Raw genomic sequence first — 21,511 nt, forward strand, 5'->3', positions numbered from 1 at the left:
CAGACCCTTTGCTACGAGACTCGAAATTGAGCTGAGGTGCATCCTGTTTGCACTGATCATCCTTGATGTTTCTACAACTTGATTGGAATCCACCTGTGGTAAATTTAAGTCGTTTCTATTTTAATTAAATTCTTAAATTGGTCATTACTATGTGGCAGTATCATCTCTCTCCTTTTCAGAAAGCTCCATCACTGAGTTTTTCTCCCAACAGTTTTAGTTAGCTAGGCTAGCTAGCCAGCTAGCCTAACTTTAGCTTGGCTTGTTTACCTCTAGTGGGGGCATAGCAAATTGACAAGGAAGCGTGAGGGGCGTTGAGCATGCAAATAGCGTGCATATGATAACCAATCAAAAAGTCGCTCAAAATTTGAGCTAACCTCCCCTTTTAGTTACCAGACCAGTGAGTCACAGCTCGCAGCCACGTAAGTGGGAGAAGCTGTCTGTGCATCAGCCGTCACAGCAATGGCGCACACACAAGCAGAGAAGCACAAGGGGAGGGGGTGTGTAGCGGGAGAGGGAAAATGCTATATCGGGGACCGCAGCAATCAAATTGGTGCTGTTACCTACCTATTGAGCACTGTATCACGGTGACTTCCAGATGGTTACTACCAATATTACAAGTTATTTCTCATGGAGACTCAAATTAAGATCAAGCGGAATGGAACTAATTGGAGATGGTTTCCAAATCCAGATTGTGTTATTTCTCCTTCGCCCATCAACGTGAACTGCACTTTTTTAAAACTAGCACCATGCTGCTGGAATGGCTTATCAGGATGATTGACTGAACCGAATCCTTTCGTCTCCACACTCGACTCTCCACTGCGTGACATACGTCATCCATTTGGGCACCAGGCGTGTCCGTATATGTACTGCTGCTTGTAATCACATAAGTCTACATGAGCCAAAAACTGAAACCTGTCCAGACCAGTGTGTCACAGCTCTTCCTTGCTGTGTACAGTGGTTTGTCCTTTAAAAAGTTGCAGCGTACTGCGGCACAGCTTGAATGGTGCCGCAGAATTCTATGGCACGTTATTTAAGTGTGAACCACTGGTACCATTAATGCTAGTCAGTGCTAGTTTGACCACCAGAGGGCATCTTTGAGAAGCATTTGATAGCCTTCAATAGTGGCTGTACTAGAGAATTTAAATATTTTTTTTGTAAGAACATAGTATATGGGACTGATTTGGTTTAATTCATATTATGGTGTTTCTATTCCAAGAAAAATGAAAAACCCTCTGGGTTTCCTTTAGGATGGATCAGAAAATATAGCGCTGTACAACGTGACGGTCAGGAGTAGGCTACAGTACTGGGCTATTTAGCTAAAGAATCCCTGTGACATGCAGGCACGCGGGAGACCGAGGTTCAAGGAGTAGACTGTCCTTGTAAATAAGAATTTGTTCTCAACTGACTTTCCTAGTTAAATAAAGTTTACACTAAGAACATAACATTTCTATACTCTAATTTTCTAATTCTAGTCTAACCAATACCCAAACGGAGATTGATTTATCAAGACTAGTCCCCATAATTGTCTCAGAGCAGTGCGAAACGGTGCTAAAATAGTTGTAGGCTATTGCTTCAAATCCGATTGCTTCTAACTTCAATATGCTCTTTAAATAAATAAGACCTACCCCACTTTTAACAGCACATTACTCAACACTTGTGGGACTCATTTCGCCTACAGTAGATCGAAAATATGATGTGACTCTCCGCCAATAATTACATATAAAGGATTGGAGGATGTTTCTGTAATTCAGTGATATTTATTCTCATAGTAATTCGTTATGGATCCATAACTAAATAAACATCAGCATTTTGAAAGAGTATTTTTATGAAATATTTTATTAACGAAAGCATAAAGATGCCATTATTAGTTACATTATTTTAGTTTGAACGTGCAGACTGGCACTAAGAACAGAACAGTGGGAACGTTTCCCTCGTCAATGCCATTATTAGTGCAATGCTCCTTAAAGTGTTGCCAGTGTGGGTCCACCCCCCTCCTCCATCCTCCTGGGCTAGGTCGGTCTTCTGTGCGCGGCTCTGCTGCCCTTCCCTGCCCTCGTGCCTTGAACCTTGCGCGCTTTCAGTGGATACAGCTGGAGAACTACAAGGCCATTGTGCGCCACGAGAACCATTGTGCGCCACGACCAATATGCCATGACCAATATGACCAATATATATTGTCCTGCTAATAACAGGGCTAATAATATAACTGTGAGAACATCCAACAAGCTTTAATATAATTCTTAATCAATAAGAATAATAATCGCTTTGTAATAACAATATTTTGGAGATTATTTAAATTTCAAATAATGAAAAATGATTGAGAAAAGGCCATTCTTGGAAATGCGGTGAGACATTATTACTAATTTGTAAATAAAGCCAGTTTGTTATTTAGAATGATTTATTTCTGTGCCTGACTCATCTACACCAGCTACACACAGACGCATTACAGAATCACTCACCTGAAATGGAGTCAGCAGGAGCAGACGGCCCCCCTCTGGCGGACGAGAAGCGCGTCCAGCAGCACGCGACCATGTTGCAATGTCTGGGCACCGCCATGGATCGGGTGCTGCAGACGATGGATAGATGGAAGACAAAAGGAGGTCTTCCAATGCCTCCACCAGCCCCACTACAGCAGGCCCCACTGTCCACCCCTCCTTCACCCGATCCCAGCGGGATTCGGTTCGCGCTCCCGAGGGAGTATGATGAGACGGCTGCCGGATGCCAGGGATTCCTACTCCAGCTGGAACTCTACCTGGCGACCGTCCACCCGGCTCCTTCGGTACGTGAGAGCGTATCCGCCCTCGTCTCCTGCCTCTCAGGCAAAGCCCTGGAGTGGACCAACACCGTATGGAGTGAGAGACGCGGCGTTGGACCATTCCGCAGAGTTCACCCGCCGCTTTCGGGCAGTTTTTGACCACCCGCCTGAGGGTCGAGTGGCGGGTGAACATCTGTTCCATCTGAGGCAGGGGACGAGGAGCGCGCAGGATTTCACTTTGGACTTCCGGACCCAGGCCGCCAGCGCAGGATGGAATGATCGATCACTACCGGTGCAGTCTGCGCGAGGACGTCCGTCGGGAGTTGGCCTGCCAAGACACCACCCTCACATTGGACCAGCTGGTGGACCTGTCCATCTGGCTGGACAACCTGCTGCCTACCCGCGGATGTCCGGATCGGGGCCTGTCAGTTCCATCCCCCAGCAACTCCACTCCGACGGAGCTGGGAGGTGGTGTGATTAGGGCGACCAGAGGTGGGGCCAATCCCTGCACCATCTGTGGCTGCAGAGGGCACACTGCTGGTGGTGCTGGGGGAGTCGAGGCAGCAGGCAGGGCACTATCGTGTCACCCCAGGTGAGTCGGGATCAGGCTCACCCAGAGCCCCCTGTTGCTCACATGTATGTGTTTATTACATTTTCGGAGTATTCCCCGCATTCCCAGCATAAGGCACTCGTAGATTCAGGCACAGCTGGGAATTTTATTGACCGTTCATTTGCCCATAGTTTAGGGATCCCCCTTGTTCCTGTGGATATGCCCTTCCCTGTGCAAGCCCTAGATAGTCGACAATTAAGGTCAGGGCTGATTAGGGAGGCCACCGCTCCACTAGGCATGGCTACGCAGGAGGGTCACAAGGAGAGAATCAGTCTCTTCCTTATTGATTCTCCTGCATTTCCCGTGGTGCTGGGCCTACCCTGGTTAGTCTGTCATGATCCCACTATTTCGTGGCAACAGAGGGCTCTCAAGGGGTGGTCACAAAAGTGCTCAGGGAGCTGTGTAGGGGTTTCCATCGGTGCGACTACGGTGGAAAGTCCAGACCAGGTCTCCACCGTAAGCATCCCCTCAGAATATGCCGATTTGGCTCTCGCCTTCTGTAAGAAGAGTGCGACTCAATTACCACCCCATCGACGGGGGGATTGTGCGATAAATCTCCTGGTAGACGCAGCACTTCCCAGGAGTCACGTGTATCCTCTGTCACAGGAGGAGACGGCAGCTATGGAAAATATGTCTCCGAATCTCTGGGGCAGGGATACATTCGGCCCTCCACTTCACCTGCCTCCTCGAGTTTCTTTTTTGTGAAGAAGAAGGATGGAGATCTGCACCCGTGTATTGACTATCGGGTCAATGCACGGGGCGCGCTTCTTTATAAAATTGGATCTCAGGAGCGCTTATAACCTGGTGCATATCCGGGAGGGGGCGAGTGGAAGACGGCATTTAGTACAATCCCAGGGCACTATGAGTATCTCGTCATGCCGTACGGGTTGATGAATGCTCCGTCAGTCTTCCAGGCCTTTGTTGATGAGATTTTCCGGGACCTGAACAGGCAGGGTGTAGTGGTGTAAATCGACGACATTCTGATATACTTCGCTACACTCGCCGAGCATGTGTCCCTGGTGCGCAGGGTGCTTGGTCGACTGTTGGAGCATGACCTGTACGTCAAGGATGAGAAATGTCTGTTCTTCCAACAGTCCGTCTCCTTCCTAGGGTACCACATTTCCACGTCAGGCGTGGAGATGGAGTGTGACCGCATTTCAGCCGTGCGTAATTGGCCGACTCCCTCCACGGTAAAGGAAGTGCAGCGGTTCCTAGGGTTTGCCAACTACTACCGGAGGTTTATCCGGGGCTTTGGTCAGGTGGCGGCTCCCATTACCTCACTGCTGAATGGGGGACCGGTGCGACTGCAGTGGTCGGCTGAGGCGGACAGGGCTTTTGGTCACCTGAGGGCTCTGTTTACCTCGGCTACCGTGCTGGGTCATCCGGATCCCTCTTTGGCGTTCATGGTGGAGGTGGACGTGTGCGAATGCTGTTCGAGCCATCCTGGACTTGAGGCATCGGGAGAGGGGCCTTCAGTACCTCGTGGAGTGGGAGGGGTACCGTCTGGAGGAGAGATGCTGGGTGCCGGTGGAGGACGTCTTGGACCCTTCGTTGCTGCGGGATTTCCACCGTCTCCATCCGGATCGCCCTGCGTCTCGTCCTCCGGGTCGTCCCCGAAGGTCGGTGTTGGCGCAATGCTGGAGCCGCGCGTCAAGGGGGGTACGGTCACGACTTCCGCCGAAGTCGGTCCCTCTCCTTGTTCGGGCGACGTTCGGCAGTCGACGTCACCGGCCTTCTAGCCCTCACCGATCCTCTTTTCATTTTCCATTTGTTTTGTCCTTTCATTACACACATGGTTTCAATCCCCCAATTACTTGCTCATTATTTAACCCTCTGTTGCCCCATGTTTGTTTGTGAGTGATTGATCATTGTATTGCATTAGCTCTCTATGTACATCCAAGGAACAGCCGTGCTGCCCTGTTCTGAGCCAATTGCAATTTTCCTAAGTCCTTTTTTGTGGCACCTGACCACACGACTGAACAGTAGTCAAGGTATGACAAAATCAGGGCCTCTAGGACCTGCTTCGTTGATAGTGTCGTTAAGGCAGAACAACGCTTTATTATAGACAGACTTCTCCCCATCTTAGCGACTACTGCATCAATATGTTTTGACCATGACAGTTTACAATCTAATGTTACTCCAAACAGTTTATTCATCTCAACAGCTACCCTGGGTAATTCTTGATTCTAACTGGATTATATTTGATAGGCTTCCATTAAAGAACACCCTCTGTGTTCTGTTACATGCTGACCAGACCGGACACGTCGCGTGAGCGAGCTTCGCAAAATAAATGTAGAAATCCATGTTATTCAATTATTGCACCCACACTGCTTGCGAGCGTCTGCGACACCAAGGGCTAAAATAGATGTCGTTCCTATTTCTGACGCAGATTGCGCTGAAAGTCCTGCCTCTCCCATCTCCTCATTGGTTTATAGAAGCAGGTGCCCACGTGCCATCTCCTCATTGGTTATACCCACGTGGGTGATAGAAAGACAAACTGTTTTGCCGGTAGTCGTGGTAATACAATGAAAGTTTAGATGCGATCACCATATAATTTAAACGATGAAAAGGCCTGGAAGGAGGAGAGATGACTAGAAACGATTCGGTTGGCTGTGTTATGTGTGGATTAATTGGAAAAATAACAAATTAAGTGGAAAATAACAATTCAATGTTTATATCCCAGGACAAATTAGCTAGCAACAGCAAGCTAGCTAAATAGGACAAATTAACGTTAGCTAGCAAGTGCAAGCTAACTAGCTAAATTACCTTACATGTTTAATGCTTTTCGACCTGTCCCCGAATTAATATCATTGGTTCAGAGTTTGTTTTGATATTTTAACCTGCGTGTCGTGATTGCATTTGGTGTGGGGGGAAAATACATTTACACGCGCGCAGCCGGTTTGGGCAAGGTGTTAGACAAGTAACTCTTTATCCACATTATAGCAGGGGGTGTAAAGCCATAACACATACGTTTTTCCAGCAGCAGACTATGATCAATAATGTCCAAAGCTGCACTGAAGTCTAACAAGATAGCCCCCACAATCATTTTATCATCAATTTCTCTCAGCCAATCATCAGTCCTTTGTGTAAGTGCTGTGCTTGTTGAGTGTCCTTCGCTATAAGCATGCTGAAATTCTGTTGTCAATTTGTTTACTGTGAAATAGCATTGTATCTGGTCAAACACAATTTGTTCCAGAAGTTTACTAAGGGTTGGTAACAGGCTGATTGGTCGACTATTTGAGCCAGTAAAGGGGGCTTTACTATTCTTGGGTAGCAGAATGACTTGATGACTTCCCTCCAGGCCTTAGGGCACACACTCTCTAGTAGGCTTACATTGAAGATGTGGCAAATAGGAGTGGCAACATTTTCTGCTATTATCCTCAGTCATTTTCCATCTAGATTGTTAGACCCCAGTGGCTTGTCATTGTTGATAGACAACAATAATTTTTTCACCGCTTCCACACTGATTTTACGGAATTCAAAAGTACAATTCTTGTCTTTCATAATTTGGTCCAATATACTTGGATGTGTAGTGTCAGCGTTTGTTGCTGGCATGTCATCCCTAAGTTTGCTTATCTTGCCAATAAAAAAGTCAGTAGTTTGCGATATCAGTGGGATTTGTTGTGAATGAGCCATCTGATTCAATGAATGAAGGAGCCAAATAGGCTCCCCCCCCCCCCAACATTTTCCCACTACAAAACGTCTTGTATGACCTCCTATACACTATATTAGGCCCAGCCCTAGGAACTTTGGTTTTCCTAGATACGGATGTTATATTGTGATCACTACATTCTATGGATTTGGATACTGCTTTAAAGCAAATATATGCAGCGTTAGTAAAAATGTGCTCAACACATGTTAATGATTTAATTCCTGTGCTGTTTTGAACTACCCTGGTAGGTTGACTGACAACTTGATCCAGGTTTCAGGCATTGGTTACAGTTTGAAGTTTTTTCCTGAGTAGGCAGCTTGATGATAGCCAGTCAATATTTAAATCACCCAGAAAATATACCTCTCTGTTGATATCACATACAATATCAAGCATTTCACACATGTTATCCAGATACTGACTGTTAGCAGTTGATGGTCTATAGCAGCTTCCCACAAGAATAGGCTTTAGGTGAGGCAGATGAACCTGTAGCCATATTACTTCAAAAGTATTTAACATTAGATCGTCTCTAAGCTCTACAGGAATGTGGTTCTGAATATAGACCGCAACACCGCCTCCGTTGGCATTTCTGTCTTTTCGGTAGATGTTATAACCATGTAATGCTACCACTGTATCATCAGAGGTGTTATCTACGTGAGTTTCAGAGATTTCAGTCAGAATATAAATGTCATCTGTTACAAGCAATTTATTGACTTCATGGACCTTGTTTCTTAGGCTACATATGTTAATATGGGCTATTTTTAGCACTTTTCTGAGTTGCTTGAGTGTTTTTAATGCTTTACTGTGAAGCTTATCAGAGGTAGACTTTCTCATGTTATTTACATTGGAGCTGATAGTGCAGGGTGAGCTAAGATCATGTACATTTGATGCAGAATTATGACGACTTATTGTCACAATGACTGAATGACTGGAATTCTGATAGACTTTGGTTTATTGTAAAGATCTAATTTAATCGTATTATTATAATGTAGTAGAAAGCGATGGGTTAGAAGAAACCAACATAACCAACCCATAAAGCAAAATTTAACATCCATATATGGCCAACTACGTAAACTTTAACATTGATTTATTTTGCAATAGATGTCGTTCAATTGGTAACATACATTTTTCTTTTTCTAATGCCTCTTAAGGGGAAAGTAATCTAAAAGTAATGGAATGCAATCAGATTACGTTACTGAGTTTGGGTAATCCAAAAGTTACATTACTGATTGCCATTTTGCACAGGTAACTCGTAACTGTAAAACCTACCCTAACCAGAAACAACGGATGGATGGCGGGATTCGCGTAAAACTGAAAGCGAGAACAACTACATTTAATCATGGAAAGGTGACTGGGAATATGACCTAATACAAATAGTGTAGTTATTCCTTCTGCAAGTCAATCAAACAAGGGAAATGTCAGTATAGAGAAAACACGGAGTCGCAATTCAACAGCCCAGACACGAGATGTAGGCGGCATGTTCTACAGACAATCACGGACTACAAAAAGAAATCCAGCCACGTCACGGACACCGACGTCTTGCTTCCAGACAAACTAAACATCTTCTTTGCCCATTTGAGGATAATACAGTGCCACCAACGCAGCCCGCTACCACGGACTGTGGGCTCTCCTTCTCCGTAGCTGAAGTGAGTAAGACATTTAAACGTGTTAACCGTCGCAAGGCTGCCGGCCCAGACGGCATCCCTAGCCACGTCCTCAGTGCATGCGCAGACCAGCTGGCTAGTGTGTTTACGGATATATTCAATCTCTCCCTATCCCTGTTTGCTGTCCCCACATGCTTCAAGATGGCCACCATTGTTCCTGTACCCAAGAAGGCAAAGGTAACTGAACTAAATGACTTTCGCCCCGTAGCAATCACTTCTGTCATCATGAAGTGCTTTGAGAGACTATTCAAGGATTAAATCACCTCCACCTTACCTGTCACCCTAGACCCACTTCAATTTGCGTACCACCCCAATAGGTTTACAGATGATGCAATCGCCATCACACTGCACACTGCCCTATCCCATCTGGACAAGAGGAATACCTATGTAAGAATGCTGTTCATTGGCTACAGCTTAGCATTCAAGACTATAGTACCCTCCAAGCTCATCATTAAGCTTGAGGTCCTGGGTCTCAACGCCGCCCTGTGTAATTGCGTCCTGGACTTCCTGACAGGCCGCCCCTTGGTGGTGAAGGTAGGAAACAACATCTCCACTTCGCTGATCCTCAACACTGGGCCCCCACAAGGGTGAGTTCTCAGCCCTCTCCTGTACTCCCTGTTCACCCATGACTGCGTGGACATGCACGCCTCCAACTCAATCATCAAGTTTGCAGACGACACTACAGTGGTTGGCTTGATTACCAACAATGACGAGACGGCCTACATGGAGGAGGTGAGGGCCCTCGAAGTGTGGTGTCAGGAAAATAACCTCACACTCAATGTCAACACAAAAAAGGAGATGATCGTGGACTTCAGGAAACAGCAGAGGGAGCACCCCCCTATCCACATTGACGGGCCAGCAGTGGAGAAGGTGGAAAGTTTTAAGTTCCTCTATGTGCACATCATGGACAAACTGAAATGGTCCACCCCAGACAGTGTGGTGAAGAAGGCTCAACAGCTTAGTCCGCTGCGCCACTCGGGAGCCCATATATTTATATGTATATATTCTTATTGCATTCCTTTACTTAGATTTGTGTGTATTAGGTAGTTGGTTAGGTAGTTGTTGTTGAATTGTTAGATTACTTGCTGCACTGTGGGAACTACATTTTACATTTAGGCCATTTAGCAGACGCTCTTATCCAGAGCGACTTACAAGTACATACATTCATATTTTTTTGTACTGGCCCCCCGTGGGAATCAAACCCACAACCCTGGCGTTGCAAGCGCCATGCTCTACCAACTGAGCTACACGGGACCAAACTAGAAGCACAAGCATTTTGCTACACTCACATTAACATCTGCTAACCATGTGTATGTGACCAATAACATTTTATTTTATTTGGATTTGATTACATTTAGAAAGTAACCTACTCAACCCTGGTCACACCCAAGAAGACTCGAGGCTGTAATCGCTGCAAAAGGTGCTTCAACAATGTACTGAGTAAAGGGACTGAATACTTATGTAAATATGCTGTTTCCTTTTTGTGTTAATACATTTGCTAACATTTCTAAAAACCTGTTTTTGCTTTGTCATTATGTGTTATGGTGTGCAGATTGATGAGATTTTATTTTTTAAATTCCTTTATTATTTCCCCCTAACCCTACCACCCCTCCCTTAATTGGAGTAAACTAATGGACAACAACACTTTGGCTTCTACTTCCACCTTATACACACTATATACACATTTTACGGACACAGTATATTTTACAATAGTGCCCCTCAACCCCTCCCATCTATCTCTGAAGACCATTAAGTTTTGATTTATATTTGCCATGTATTTTTCAATTGTGCTGTTTCACAAAAGTTCTGAACCTTTCTATTCTCATAGTTTCGACAGATTGTAAATTAAATAACATTTTCGGCTTAGAGTATTATTATATAATTGATTGATTGACTATAACTTCTTAAATCACCCAGAAGTGCTATTTGCAGAGTTAGCTACAGGTCAATTTACCAATTCCTCGGCCATTCCTGAACCTGCGACCAAAAACAAGCTACAGTACATATGTGGTCCCATGTGGCTCAGTTGGCACATGGCACTTGCAACGCTAGGGTTGTGGGTTTGTTTCCCACAGGGGACCAGTGTGAACAAATATGATAATGTGTGCATTAGCTACTGTAAGTTGCTCTGGATAAGGGCGTCTGCTAAATCACAAAATGTAAAATATGGACAGTACCTAAAGTTATTAGCTGGCTGGCTTTCTATGGGCTCAATGCTTGAAAACGTGTGTGATGATTTATGTGCCCTGGATCAGGTTTAAGTGTTAACTGTTAGACAGGACACAATGTGGGATTTCTGATGGTGTTAAGTCTAGGTTCCCAGATATTACGAAATGGAATGAATGGTTCGCCCATCGATCGATCCCACCTATAAATATCTGAGCTTTTGGATTGACAAGGATTTAACGTTTATAAAAACTGATAAGCTAGTTTAAAAGCTACGATTTAAAATGGGCTTCTTTTTAGAAATAGATCTTGCCTCTCCCTAAATTGTTGTACAGTCAATTTTCCTGCCAGTTCTTGACTATGGTGACACAATTTACCAGAATGCAGAAGCCACTACTCTTAAACCTTTGGATGCCGTCTACCATAGCGCCCTTCGCTTTATCACAGGTTACAGTTTTAATACTCCTCCCTGCATCTTGTATTAAAAGGTTGGCTGGTTCTCATTAAAGTCCCGTAGATCACTTCACTATTCCCTTTTTGTTTACAAAGCTCCACTACACAAGCTTCCAACTTTGTTGTTTAAGTATAAAATCATGCGTTACCAAACCCGTTCACAGGGTTGGTTAACTTGAGGTTCCTCGGGTCTCCACCAAATTAGGTAAATACACGTTTAGTTTTAATGCGCCTCACTGCTGGAACAATTTGGAGAACTCATTACAATTAGATGTTCTGGTGTCACTCTGCAGTTTAGGGTGCTAATGAGGACCTAGTAGCGGAGTACTGTGACTGTTTTTCATAAATGTTGAGTTTTGTATTGATTGCTGTTTTGTTTGACATTGTGTTGGTTGTCGTATTGTTGTTATCAGGGCCCCCTTGTGAATGAGACCATGGTCTCAATGGGGTTTCCCTGAATAAATAAAGAATAAACCATTTTTTTAAATGATTAGACATTAGACAATGTCCGAACTCCGAAGGTTTGTGCTAGCTAACTAGCTTGTGTGTGTGTTTGCTTATCCTGGAAGCGGAAGAGCTGAAGCGGTCCTATGTAAAACAATAGATAATGATTCAATTAAAAATGGGGATATCCAACCAGTGTAGGATGCCGCTTTGAAGTCTGAGGGCACAGACCCTTCATTATGGTCGCTTCTTGCCGACACATCAAAGCAGCTGTTCCAGACTCTCACGTCAAGGACGTAGAGAAGCTGGTGTTAGCAAGACTAGCTAAATACCTTCAAAACTATAGAAACCCTCAGTATCAAAACTCTCCAAAGGCAGCCTGAAAAGTAGCTGAATTTGTTGCTAGAATCTTTTACCAATAAAAGTTGCTGGAGGGGTCTGAAAACTCGTTAAATATACTGACAAAGTTGCTGAATTGGCAACACTGGAGTAGTTCCTGGTTTTGGGTTTTCTTCATTGATTATTTTGACAAATCAGAATTGGGAGAAGGTGGTGCTTAAATTGGTGCAGTGATTTTCAAGCCTGTGTGCAGATGATAAACGGTATCCACTAGATTCCCCAGCCACAAAGCCAAAATTGTCTATATTGTAAAAATTTATGAAAACAAAAATTAGATTTTTGGCCATGATAAACACGGGTGAAATTAGCAGAAAGGAGGGGTTTGGCCGAGTGTTTCCATTTCAAGGGAGGAGACTTCGCTTCCTTCCTTTGTACAAAGGTAATTGTTAAAGGTTATTGTTACAATTGTTAAAGGCCCCCCCCCCCCCCCCCCCCCCCCCCCCAAAGTAAAACAGGAAATGACAAACTTTCGTGAGAGAATTTTACTTCTGGGTGATCGAGATTAGGATTTGATCATCCAACGGTTGTAATTAAAGGGGGAGGCATTCAGGGGCTTTGTGTGTCTGTCCATGTGGGTGTTTGAGTGAGAAAGACAAGAGAGCCAATGAGTATGAAAGCACAGCCCCCTTCATTATCGACGCTTTGTGCCTACAACATCAAGGAGCCTTTCCAGACCCACTTTTCACTTGCTTCTTAAACTCTCATCCCATTGCTTTGTATTTTTCTTGTGCAAATAATAAAAAATACATAATTGTGGAATGATGTGACATAAGTGACGGTCACTTTAACTCTACTCTACTCTTTAACTCTAATGTACATTGATGGATTCTGTTAAAATGTAACATGTTCATTTTAAACTGTAGTTTGTTTGTATCCTGTTTAGTGAATGATTACTGTTAGTATTAAATGGAGTTTAGGCCATGAAACTGTGTGTATGCTAATTTGGAAAGGTTGACCTAATCAGATAAGAGGAAATTGTCTAGGATTAGAGAGCATGGTCAGGCCCAGGACAATTGAGATGGACGGGTGGGATTCTGACATCTAGCTGAACAAAGAGAGGACCATGGACATTCCACAGGGGAGATAAGGGAAACTCATTGGAGTCATAAAATGTATAGCTGGGGAGGTGACAGTTACAAGAGGGTGATGACCAAAGGAGGGAAGAGTGTAAAATGTGTTAAGAACTTTCTAAATGTATGCACTCAGCTGACAGCATCCTTGGTAATAAACACTTCAAACTTCTCTTGAGCTTTTGGTCTCAATAGCATTTTTCAAAAACAGCATATTATCTCAATTACCTCGACTAACAGGTGCCCCCGCACATTCACTCTGTACCGGTACCCCCTGTATATAGCCTCGCTATTGTTATTTTACTGCTGCTCTTTAATTACTTGTTACTTAAAAAAACATTTTTTTTTACTTATCTATTTTTTACTTGACACTTATTTTTCTTAAAACAGCATTATTGGATAATGGCTTGTAAGTAAGCATTTCACTGTAAGGTTTACACCTGTTGTATTCGGCGCACGTGAAACATTTTATTTGATTTGATGACTAACGGCGCCTTACCTGAATTTCCACTCCATAACCCGGATACACTGTGATGCTGTAGATGCACTCCAGAGGAGAGTAAGGGGATGAGGAGAGAGGATTTAGAGACTCCACAATGCCCTCCATCCCAGAGAGACTGGTATTGCACTGCACTGGAGAGAGAAAGAAAGTCAGGATCCTTGACTGAAAATGCACAAATATCTCAACCCCATGGAAGTAATGCCTATGAAACACTAGATTCATCCTAACATTACATAATGTTAGGCATGCAATCCCACCATTCATTTACCTGGCATATGCACTGTGGTGATGGTTGTGGTGGTGATCAAAGTGGTTGTCGTCTCCTCCTCTGTGGGTGATGTTACAGTTTTCCCTGCTTCTGATTGGCTGGCTGGGTGCGATGAGGTCAGGGCTGTGGTTAGCACCCCTGTTGGCATCACAGTGGCTGCAGGCTCAGTCTGCCCAAACTGTGGTACAGCCTGAATAGGTTTGGTTGTTGTGCCTGCAATCAAGGCAGAGTGTTTAACCCAGGGATGGGCAACTGGTGGCCCATGGGCCTCCTCTTTTGTAGTTGGATCAATTTCCAGAAAGTATTCACACCCCTTGACTTTTTCCACATTTTGTTGTGCTACAGTATGAATTTAAAATGGAATAAATGTAGATTTTCACTGGCCTATACACAATACTCCATAATATCAAAGTGGAGGGGGATTCTTCTAAGCTAACATATGGAATTGTTTTAAGATGGTCACACAAAAATCTAAATATTTGTTTTAGTATTTGATAAAATATTGAATTTTTGCCATTACTACTATAGCCCATAAGAACACATTGAATAACACATTCATAAATGGCAAAACAGACAGTCAAAAATACATCATAAGGAATAAGGTTTTGAAATGTCTGTCCTATATATAGGACATAAGAAAGTTCAGGGAATATTTTAGTTTTTTGTACTCATATTTAACCCCTGTTTTTTGTTGTCACAAAACTACCTCCATACATCCATAAAATGTTTTAACAGGTACCGTGTTAACTTCAGATGAGTCCTGTGACACTTGTGGGGGCTGTAGAGCAAAACGGAGAACACCATCGTGCTTTTTAGAGTCTTATCTTTCCATAGAGTGGTCATATTATTTTGGACTCTACAGACGTTTTCGTGAGAAGTCTTATGAGTATGTTTCATGGTCTGAAAAACACCACTGTAGCTCTATCACCTTCCATCACAGATGCGGAAGGCTGACATAGGTGGGTGCGGGGGATTGAGATGCAGCCCATGCAAAAAAATAAATTGTATTATGTTACTTAGATTGACGCATGGGTGCGTCAAGACTCTTAAGGATTTTTTTACATAATTTTTTAATGACTACCTCATCTCTGTACCCCACACATACAATGATCTGTAAGGTCCCTCAGTTGAGCAGTGCATTTCAAACACAGATCCAACCACAAAGATCAGGGAGGTATTCCAGTGCCTCACAAAGAGGGGCAGCTATTGATAGATGGGTAAAAAAAAGACATTGAATATCCCTTTGAGCATGGTGAATGTCCGTAAACACACCAGCCAGCTGATTTGCGCATGATCTGAGGACGTGGCTAGGGATGCCATCTGGGCCGGCAGACTTGCGAGGGTTAACACGTTTAAATGTTTTACTCACATCGGTCACAGAGAAGGAGAGCCCACAATAGTAGAATACACAAGGTGCAATTTTGAAATATGGTTTTGCATCAGCAGTTTTCTCTTGTGATGTCAGTTACTGAAAGTCACTGAATTAGGTCAAGTTAGCTAACATTTTTTAGATTGTAAGTTAGCCTTGCGGCCAGCTATCTAAACTTCTAGTAATAATGGTTGAAATACCGAGCGGGGGGCCTACGTTGATAAGAAGTCACTCTGTCAGATATTGTATAAAAAAATGCACACATTTCTCTACACCCTATGGCAAAATGAGTAGAATTGCATGATATTATGTGTAAAACTTAATTTCGCTTAGGGCCCCAAAAGGACTGAATGTGTGGATATGGATATGGGTATGCAGACCCACAAGCCACTACAGTCCCCTGTGATAAGTTACGATTTTTTGTGGCCCCCACCCCCATCAAAGTTGCCCGTCCCTGTTTTAAACACGGCAAGTTTTGTCATGAGTGTGCTGATTGGTCCACATCTTGGCCCCAGCCTACCCTTCTATATATGCAGTTGGTTTTGGTTCATTTGAAAAGGGCTTTACAAATAAAAGTATTACTGTTGTTATTATTAATTAGTAGTAGCATATTGTCCACATCCACATTACCAACAAACTAACATGGTCCAAGCACACCAAGACAGTCGTGAATAGGGCACAACAAAACCTACTCCCCCTCAGGAGCTGCACCATCGAGAGCATCCTGACTGGTTGCATCACTGCCTGGTATGGCAACTGGTCAGCCTCCGACTGCAAGGCACTACAGAGGGTAGTACGAACGGCCCAGTACTACACTGGAGCCAAGCTTCCTGCCATCCAGGACATCTATACCAGGCGGTGTCAGAGGAAGGCCCTAGCAATTGTCAAAGACTCCAGCCACCCTAGTCATAGACTGTTCTCTCTGCTACCGCACGGCAAGCGGTACCGGAGCGCCATGTCTAGGTCCAAGTGGCTTCTAAACAGCTTCTACCCCAAGCCATAAGACTCCTGAACATGTAATGAAATGCCCCCCCCCCCCCACCCACCTCTTTAACACCGCTGCTACTCTCTGTTGTAATCATCTATGCATAGTCACTTTAATAACTCTACCTACATGTACATATTACCTCAACTAACCGGTTCCCCCGCACATTGACTTTGTACCGATACCCCCCTGTATATAGTCTCGCTATTGTTATTTTACTGCTGTTCTTTAATTACTTGTTACTTTTATTTCTTATTCTTATCCGTATTTTTTTTCAACTGCATTGTTGGTTACGGGCTCGTAAGCATTTCACTGTAGGTTGTGTTTGGCGCATGTGACTAATAAAATTTAACTGATATTAATGAATATCAGTATTGATAGAATAATGTAAAACTGCTATTGGTGAGCTATACTACCTGTATTAATTGGTGCATGGCCCAGGTACTCCTTACTCAGAAGGGCTGCATGGATCAGCTCACCCAATGGATGGGGACCAGGACTTGCTGTGGGAGTAGCCTCATGGCCAGGGGTCATAAAGCTCACACCTAAGAGGAAAGAGAGATATATATATATATATATCCGTCATCTTGAACTTCTTCCATTTTCTAATAATTGCGCCAACAGTTGTTGCCTTCTCACTAAGCTGCTTGCCTATTGTTCTGTAGTCCACCCCAGCCTTGTGCAGGTCTACAATTTAACCCTGATGTCCTTACACAGCTCTCTGGTCTTGGCCATTGTGGAGAGGTTGGAGTCTGTTTGATTGAGTGTGTGGACAGGTGTCTTTTATACAGGTAACGAGTTCAAACAGGTGCAGTTAATACAGGTAATGAGTGGAGAACAGGAGGGCTTCTTAAAGAAAAACTAACAGGTCTGTGAGAGCCGGAATTCTTACTGGTTGGTAGGTGATCAAATACTTATGTTATGCAATAAAATGCAAATTAATTACTTAAAAATCATACAATGTGATTTTCTGGATTTTTGTTTTAGATTCCGTCTCTCACAGTTGAAGTGTACCTATGATAAAAATTACAGACCTCTACATCCTTTGTAAGTAGGAAAACCTGCAAAATCGGCAGTGTATCAAATACTTGTTCTCCCCACTGTATATAATGACTTGTGAAAAAAAAACTTAAAAGGGAGGAATTTAAACTATGATTGGCAAATTCGTTATTTTAAAAAAATCAAGAAACATCTTTCACAAGAAACATTGCTGCCTCTTTCTCTATCTCTCTCACTCCCACACACACGCTAGTGCTGAGCGATTAGAGCTATTTGAGGTCGGTTCAATTATAAAAAAAAATAACTAAATGTTCGATTTCAATCATTTTTTTAAACATTAAATGATTTAAATATGTGGGTTGAATGCTGTAGCACAGAAAAATCCATTAATAAAAGTCCCATGATAGTAGTGACTGCCCATGACTGTTTATCATATATTAACCATCAGTTATTCACATTACTTTACTTTAATAAAATATTTCAGTTGTTGTGTATATTACATTTGTTTTATTTGACAACTTATGTAATTCCAAGTCATCATCTCATCTCTATAGAGCTGCTGGCTATGCTGTCTGACAAAGACACTATTTTAGTAGTTTTTCAAAGTAAATAAGCCATACTTTTATGACTGCTGAATGCCAACTATCAATCACTTAGATCATGTATGGTATTTTCAGGTAGCGATACCTCGCAAATAAACTGCTCTCTATGTATCCCCTCTTGTTTGCGTATTCTTCTCTCTTAAGTCGCAGGCGTAAAAGAAACAAAGACCGAACAAGTTTAGCCGCACAATGGATCATGATCATTGTAGTTAATTATCAAATTTTCTGCGGATAACTACGGTATAAAGAAATTTGGACTGTTGTAATAAACTACAATTCCCTACTACTAAGCACAGTTCGGGCATATGATCTGATTTATCTCTAGAGAAACTACAGCGCCCATTGCATTGAGCTCACAGAAAAAAGCTGAATGACATGAAATTTAAATAATGTAACTGATCTCAGTCAATTTGTTATTTAAAAAACAAAAATTAACCAACATTTCAGTTAATCGCTCAGCACTAACCCACACACACACACACGTGTTACCTGTAGTTAGGTGGAGGATGGTGACAGATAGTGTCACAGCAAGAACTGTAGACACCATGGCTTAGTATCAGAACAGCCTGACAGAGAGTGGAGGGAAACAAAAGTGGGGAGAGAAAGAGATTTTGAGGAAGGAAGGGAGAACAGACACAGCCTAAACGATGGTAAGAAAGTAAACCAAGAGAGCAAAAGGAAAATGCTTCGAAATCTGAGTACATTTCTCAATGCATGCCTTACTGCAGTATTGTACTTTCATCAATCAGAACAACAGCACCAGCAACTACACTGATCATTAAAAACCTACAGTAAAACTGTAGTTTGCTTAAGCTTTAGAGCAGGGGTGTCAAACATACGACCGGGTACAATCTGGCTCGCGGTGATGGTGGACAAAAAAAAAATACACATGTACAATAAAAAAAAAAAAAATTGACCTTTATTTCAACAGGCAATAAATATAATCAATTTCAGTGCGGCCCTCCGGACCTCATTGAAGACCGAATGAGGTCCCCATGGCAAAATGCATTTGACACCCCTGCTTTAGAGAGACAGATATTAAAAGATGATAAAACATACACATGGGCTTAGCCCAACTGTCTTACTCCATCATAAGCCAAGGTTGTATTGCTCCATTCTTTACAAACAATAAACAAACAAGGTATAGCTTCAAAATGTTTAAAACTGTTGTTTATTTATTTCATTTAACCAGGCAAGTAAATTAAGAACAAATTCTAATTTACAAAATGTGTATGAGGGAGGGTTCATTTCCCCAACCCATCCATTTCTAATGTATAAACCCCTCTCAAATTCATAGGCAAATTAATTTAACCCACATCATAGTTTAAAACATGTATTTACATTTGTTCACACTATTGTTATTTGTAAACAATGGGGTAATTAAACATTATTTAGGTTATGATAGGGTAGGGTAAGCTCATGGTTTGACAGTTGTGCTAAACTCAAGAGATGTATAAAGTATATACATGGGTATATCAAGCATTTCAATGTCATTGAACATATCCACATATCCCATTTCGTATATTTAAACCTACAATAAAAGTGCCTTGGTGAAATTGCTCAAAACGTGATATTATCAGCGGTGCAGTATTTGTTTATCATTTGTGTTTTTAGTATTGCCTTCCATCAATATCTCACCATGTAAATCTATCTCACAACATAAAATACGAGGAAAAGGCTATCACATCCCTCTTCGTTTTCAAAATATCCACAAAATCATTATATTTGCCCGACAACCACTATTAAAAAATGAATAGGCCTAATTTGTATTTTCGTCAGAGAAAACCAGAGTATATTTGTTTGGTTTAAGATCTCATTGCAGGTAGCGTTTGTTGTGCAAGGTGATGGATAGGAAAAAGAGACCTGCGCTTATTATTAGGCCTATGCGTAATAGTTAACAGCGAGGGAAACATACATACCTGGAAAATCACGTCCTGAACTATTCCACTATTATTATCCGTTTCTCCTACACACTGGTATTCGCGTTTCAGTCAAAAATCTGGCTATTGTTGGTTGAGCTAGGTTCTCTTTTACTGCGTTCCTTCGAGTCCCTTATATAAAATACCAGCGCTGACGCTGCGCGTTAAATTTGTTTAAATTATAATTTACTTCCACCCGGCCCTGCTCTTTGTGTGAGTATGCAGGGGGTTTTGTGACTACACCAATCTAATATCGTAATCACTACCATTGATTTTCCAAAATATGTGGAAAGGTATCCCGCTGTCTATTGAATCCGCTCCCCCTTTGTCCTTGATGGCATGTCTATCCCGCCTCTCTCTTATTTCTTGGCCCCGAAGCAGGCGAGCGTGTGGGTAGAACGCTGGTAGCTGTTTCTACGCGTATGGTTGAAGCGTTGGTGTGTGTGAGGCATAAATCGTGAGTAATAGCTCACAGATGCGCCCTGGTGGATGTTCGCAGATTTGCATGAACTTGGTTCTCTCGGCGAAGAGCTGTACAACAGTGCTGGAACAGCAATACACATCTAAAAGCCCAGGATAGAGAGTGGATAGCATGCAACATTAAAATAAGATTGCCTATACCGAGCTAATTAGAAGACAAAACATTTATTTCACTTCAATTGACCACACGATAAATAAATACATCTAAAATGAAATACCCTTCGGTATTTTCCGTAAAGGCCGATATTCTACTCTGGCGCTTTGCGGAAACATCGAATGCGGAACAAATATTATCGAGTTGCATTGGCTCAGCCCATCAAGACAGATAGACAGTGAAGCACAGAAAAAAAGAGGGACAGTGGTGAGTCATTAGGCTACAATAAAAATGTACGCATACCAGATACCTTTTTAATGGTTGTCTAGAACTGAATACCCTACACAATCTGTATAGCTTATATATTTAAATGTCGACTATCTTCAGATAGGGGGGGTGCTTTTTGTGTAAACCAAAAAAGACCTTTGCTCATACAGTAAATCTAATAGGCCTATGTATTTGGATTTGTGCAAGATGGTAAGCTCAATCAGACAAGTTAAAATGTGATTCCTCAACTGTTATTTTTTAGATGAGCCCTGAATTACAGAAATTACATAAAACACACACGTCAAAATATAAATACGAAATGCAAGCAGAAAGAAAAAAACGGTCATAACAAACAAACACATTCATAAGTAACAAGGTCCTCAATCAGCTTTCTGAATTTCCCTAGAGGCACCAGAATATCAAATGTAAGAACATTTTGAAGATAAGGTGCAATAAAACTTAAATCTGATTTAGCTAACTCAGTAGAGACCAAAGGAACTTCCAGAGTACCCTGAGACCAGGTACGGCCAGCCCACTTATGGCGGCAGATTGATGATGGCGACATATTCTGAGCTAAACTAACCAAGACGCACCTCCAACAACACATAAAACCACATAATTCTGCCCAAACACAATGACAATGTCTCTCAACCAGTGGCATATGGACTTTTTATGTGAGTGCTAATGCCACTGTGTGATAAACAGTGCTCACTTTGTCAAAGGCAAGGGCGCAAAATATTTTACTTGTCTATTCCCAGCATGTCTCTATAGGGTGCTGTGGTAGAAAGAGTATGTGGCCTTTTTTGTAGCCTACAG

The 21,511-nt window shown here is 42.6% G+C and overlaps 1 protein-coding gene across 2 annotated transcripts in view; it reads right to left on the reverse strand.

Annotated features, from left to right (window-relative positions):
- The window catches only part of LOC129855729 (seizure protein 6 homolog), a 57,789-nt gene extending 37,412 nt beyond the window's left edge, over positions 1-20,377 (reverse strand). Inside the window, exons 1-5 of one of the 2 annotated variants that reach the window (XM_055923701.1) lie at positions 19,855-20,357; positions 18,425-18,501; positions 16,751-16,879; positions 13,981-14,193; positions 13,710-13,843 (exon numbers count right to left, since the gene is read on the reverse strand). In XM_055923701.1, coding sequence (XP_055779676.1) covers positions 13,710-13,843; positions 13,981-14,193; positions 16,751-16,879; positions 18,425-18,482 — 534 coding nt within the window. In that variant the 5' untranslated portion in view covers positions 18,483-18,501; positions 19,855-20,357. Of the gene's footprint in view, positions 1-13,709; positions 13,844-13,980; positions 14,194-16,750; positions 16,880-18,424; positions 18,502-19,854 lie in introns of both variants that reach the window. The other variant, XM_055923703.1, reaches the window with a different exon arrangement.
- Between the last annotated feature and the right edge of the window lie 1,134 nt (positions 20,378-21,511).

This window comes from Salvelinus fontinalis, chromosome 5 (assembly GCF_029448725.1).
Source record: "Salvelinus fontinalis isolate EN_2023a chromosome 5, ASM2944872v1, whole genome shotgun sequence".
Lineage (NCBI taxonomy): Eukaryota > Metazoa > Chordata > Actinopteri > Salmoniformes > Salmonidae > Salvelinus > Salvelinus fontinalis.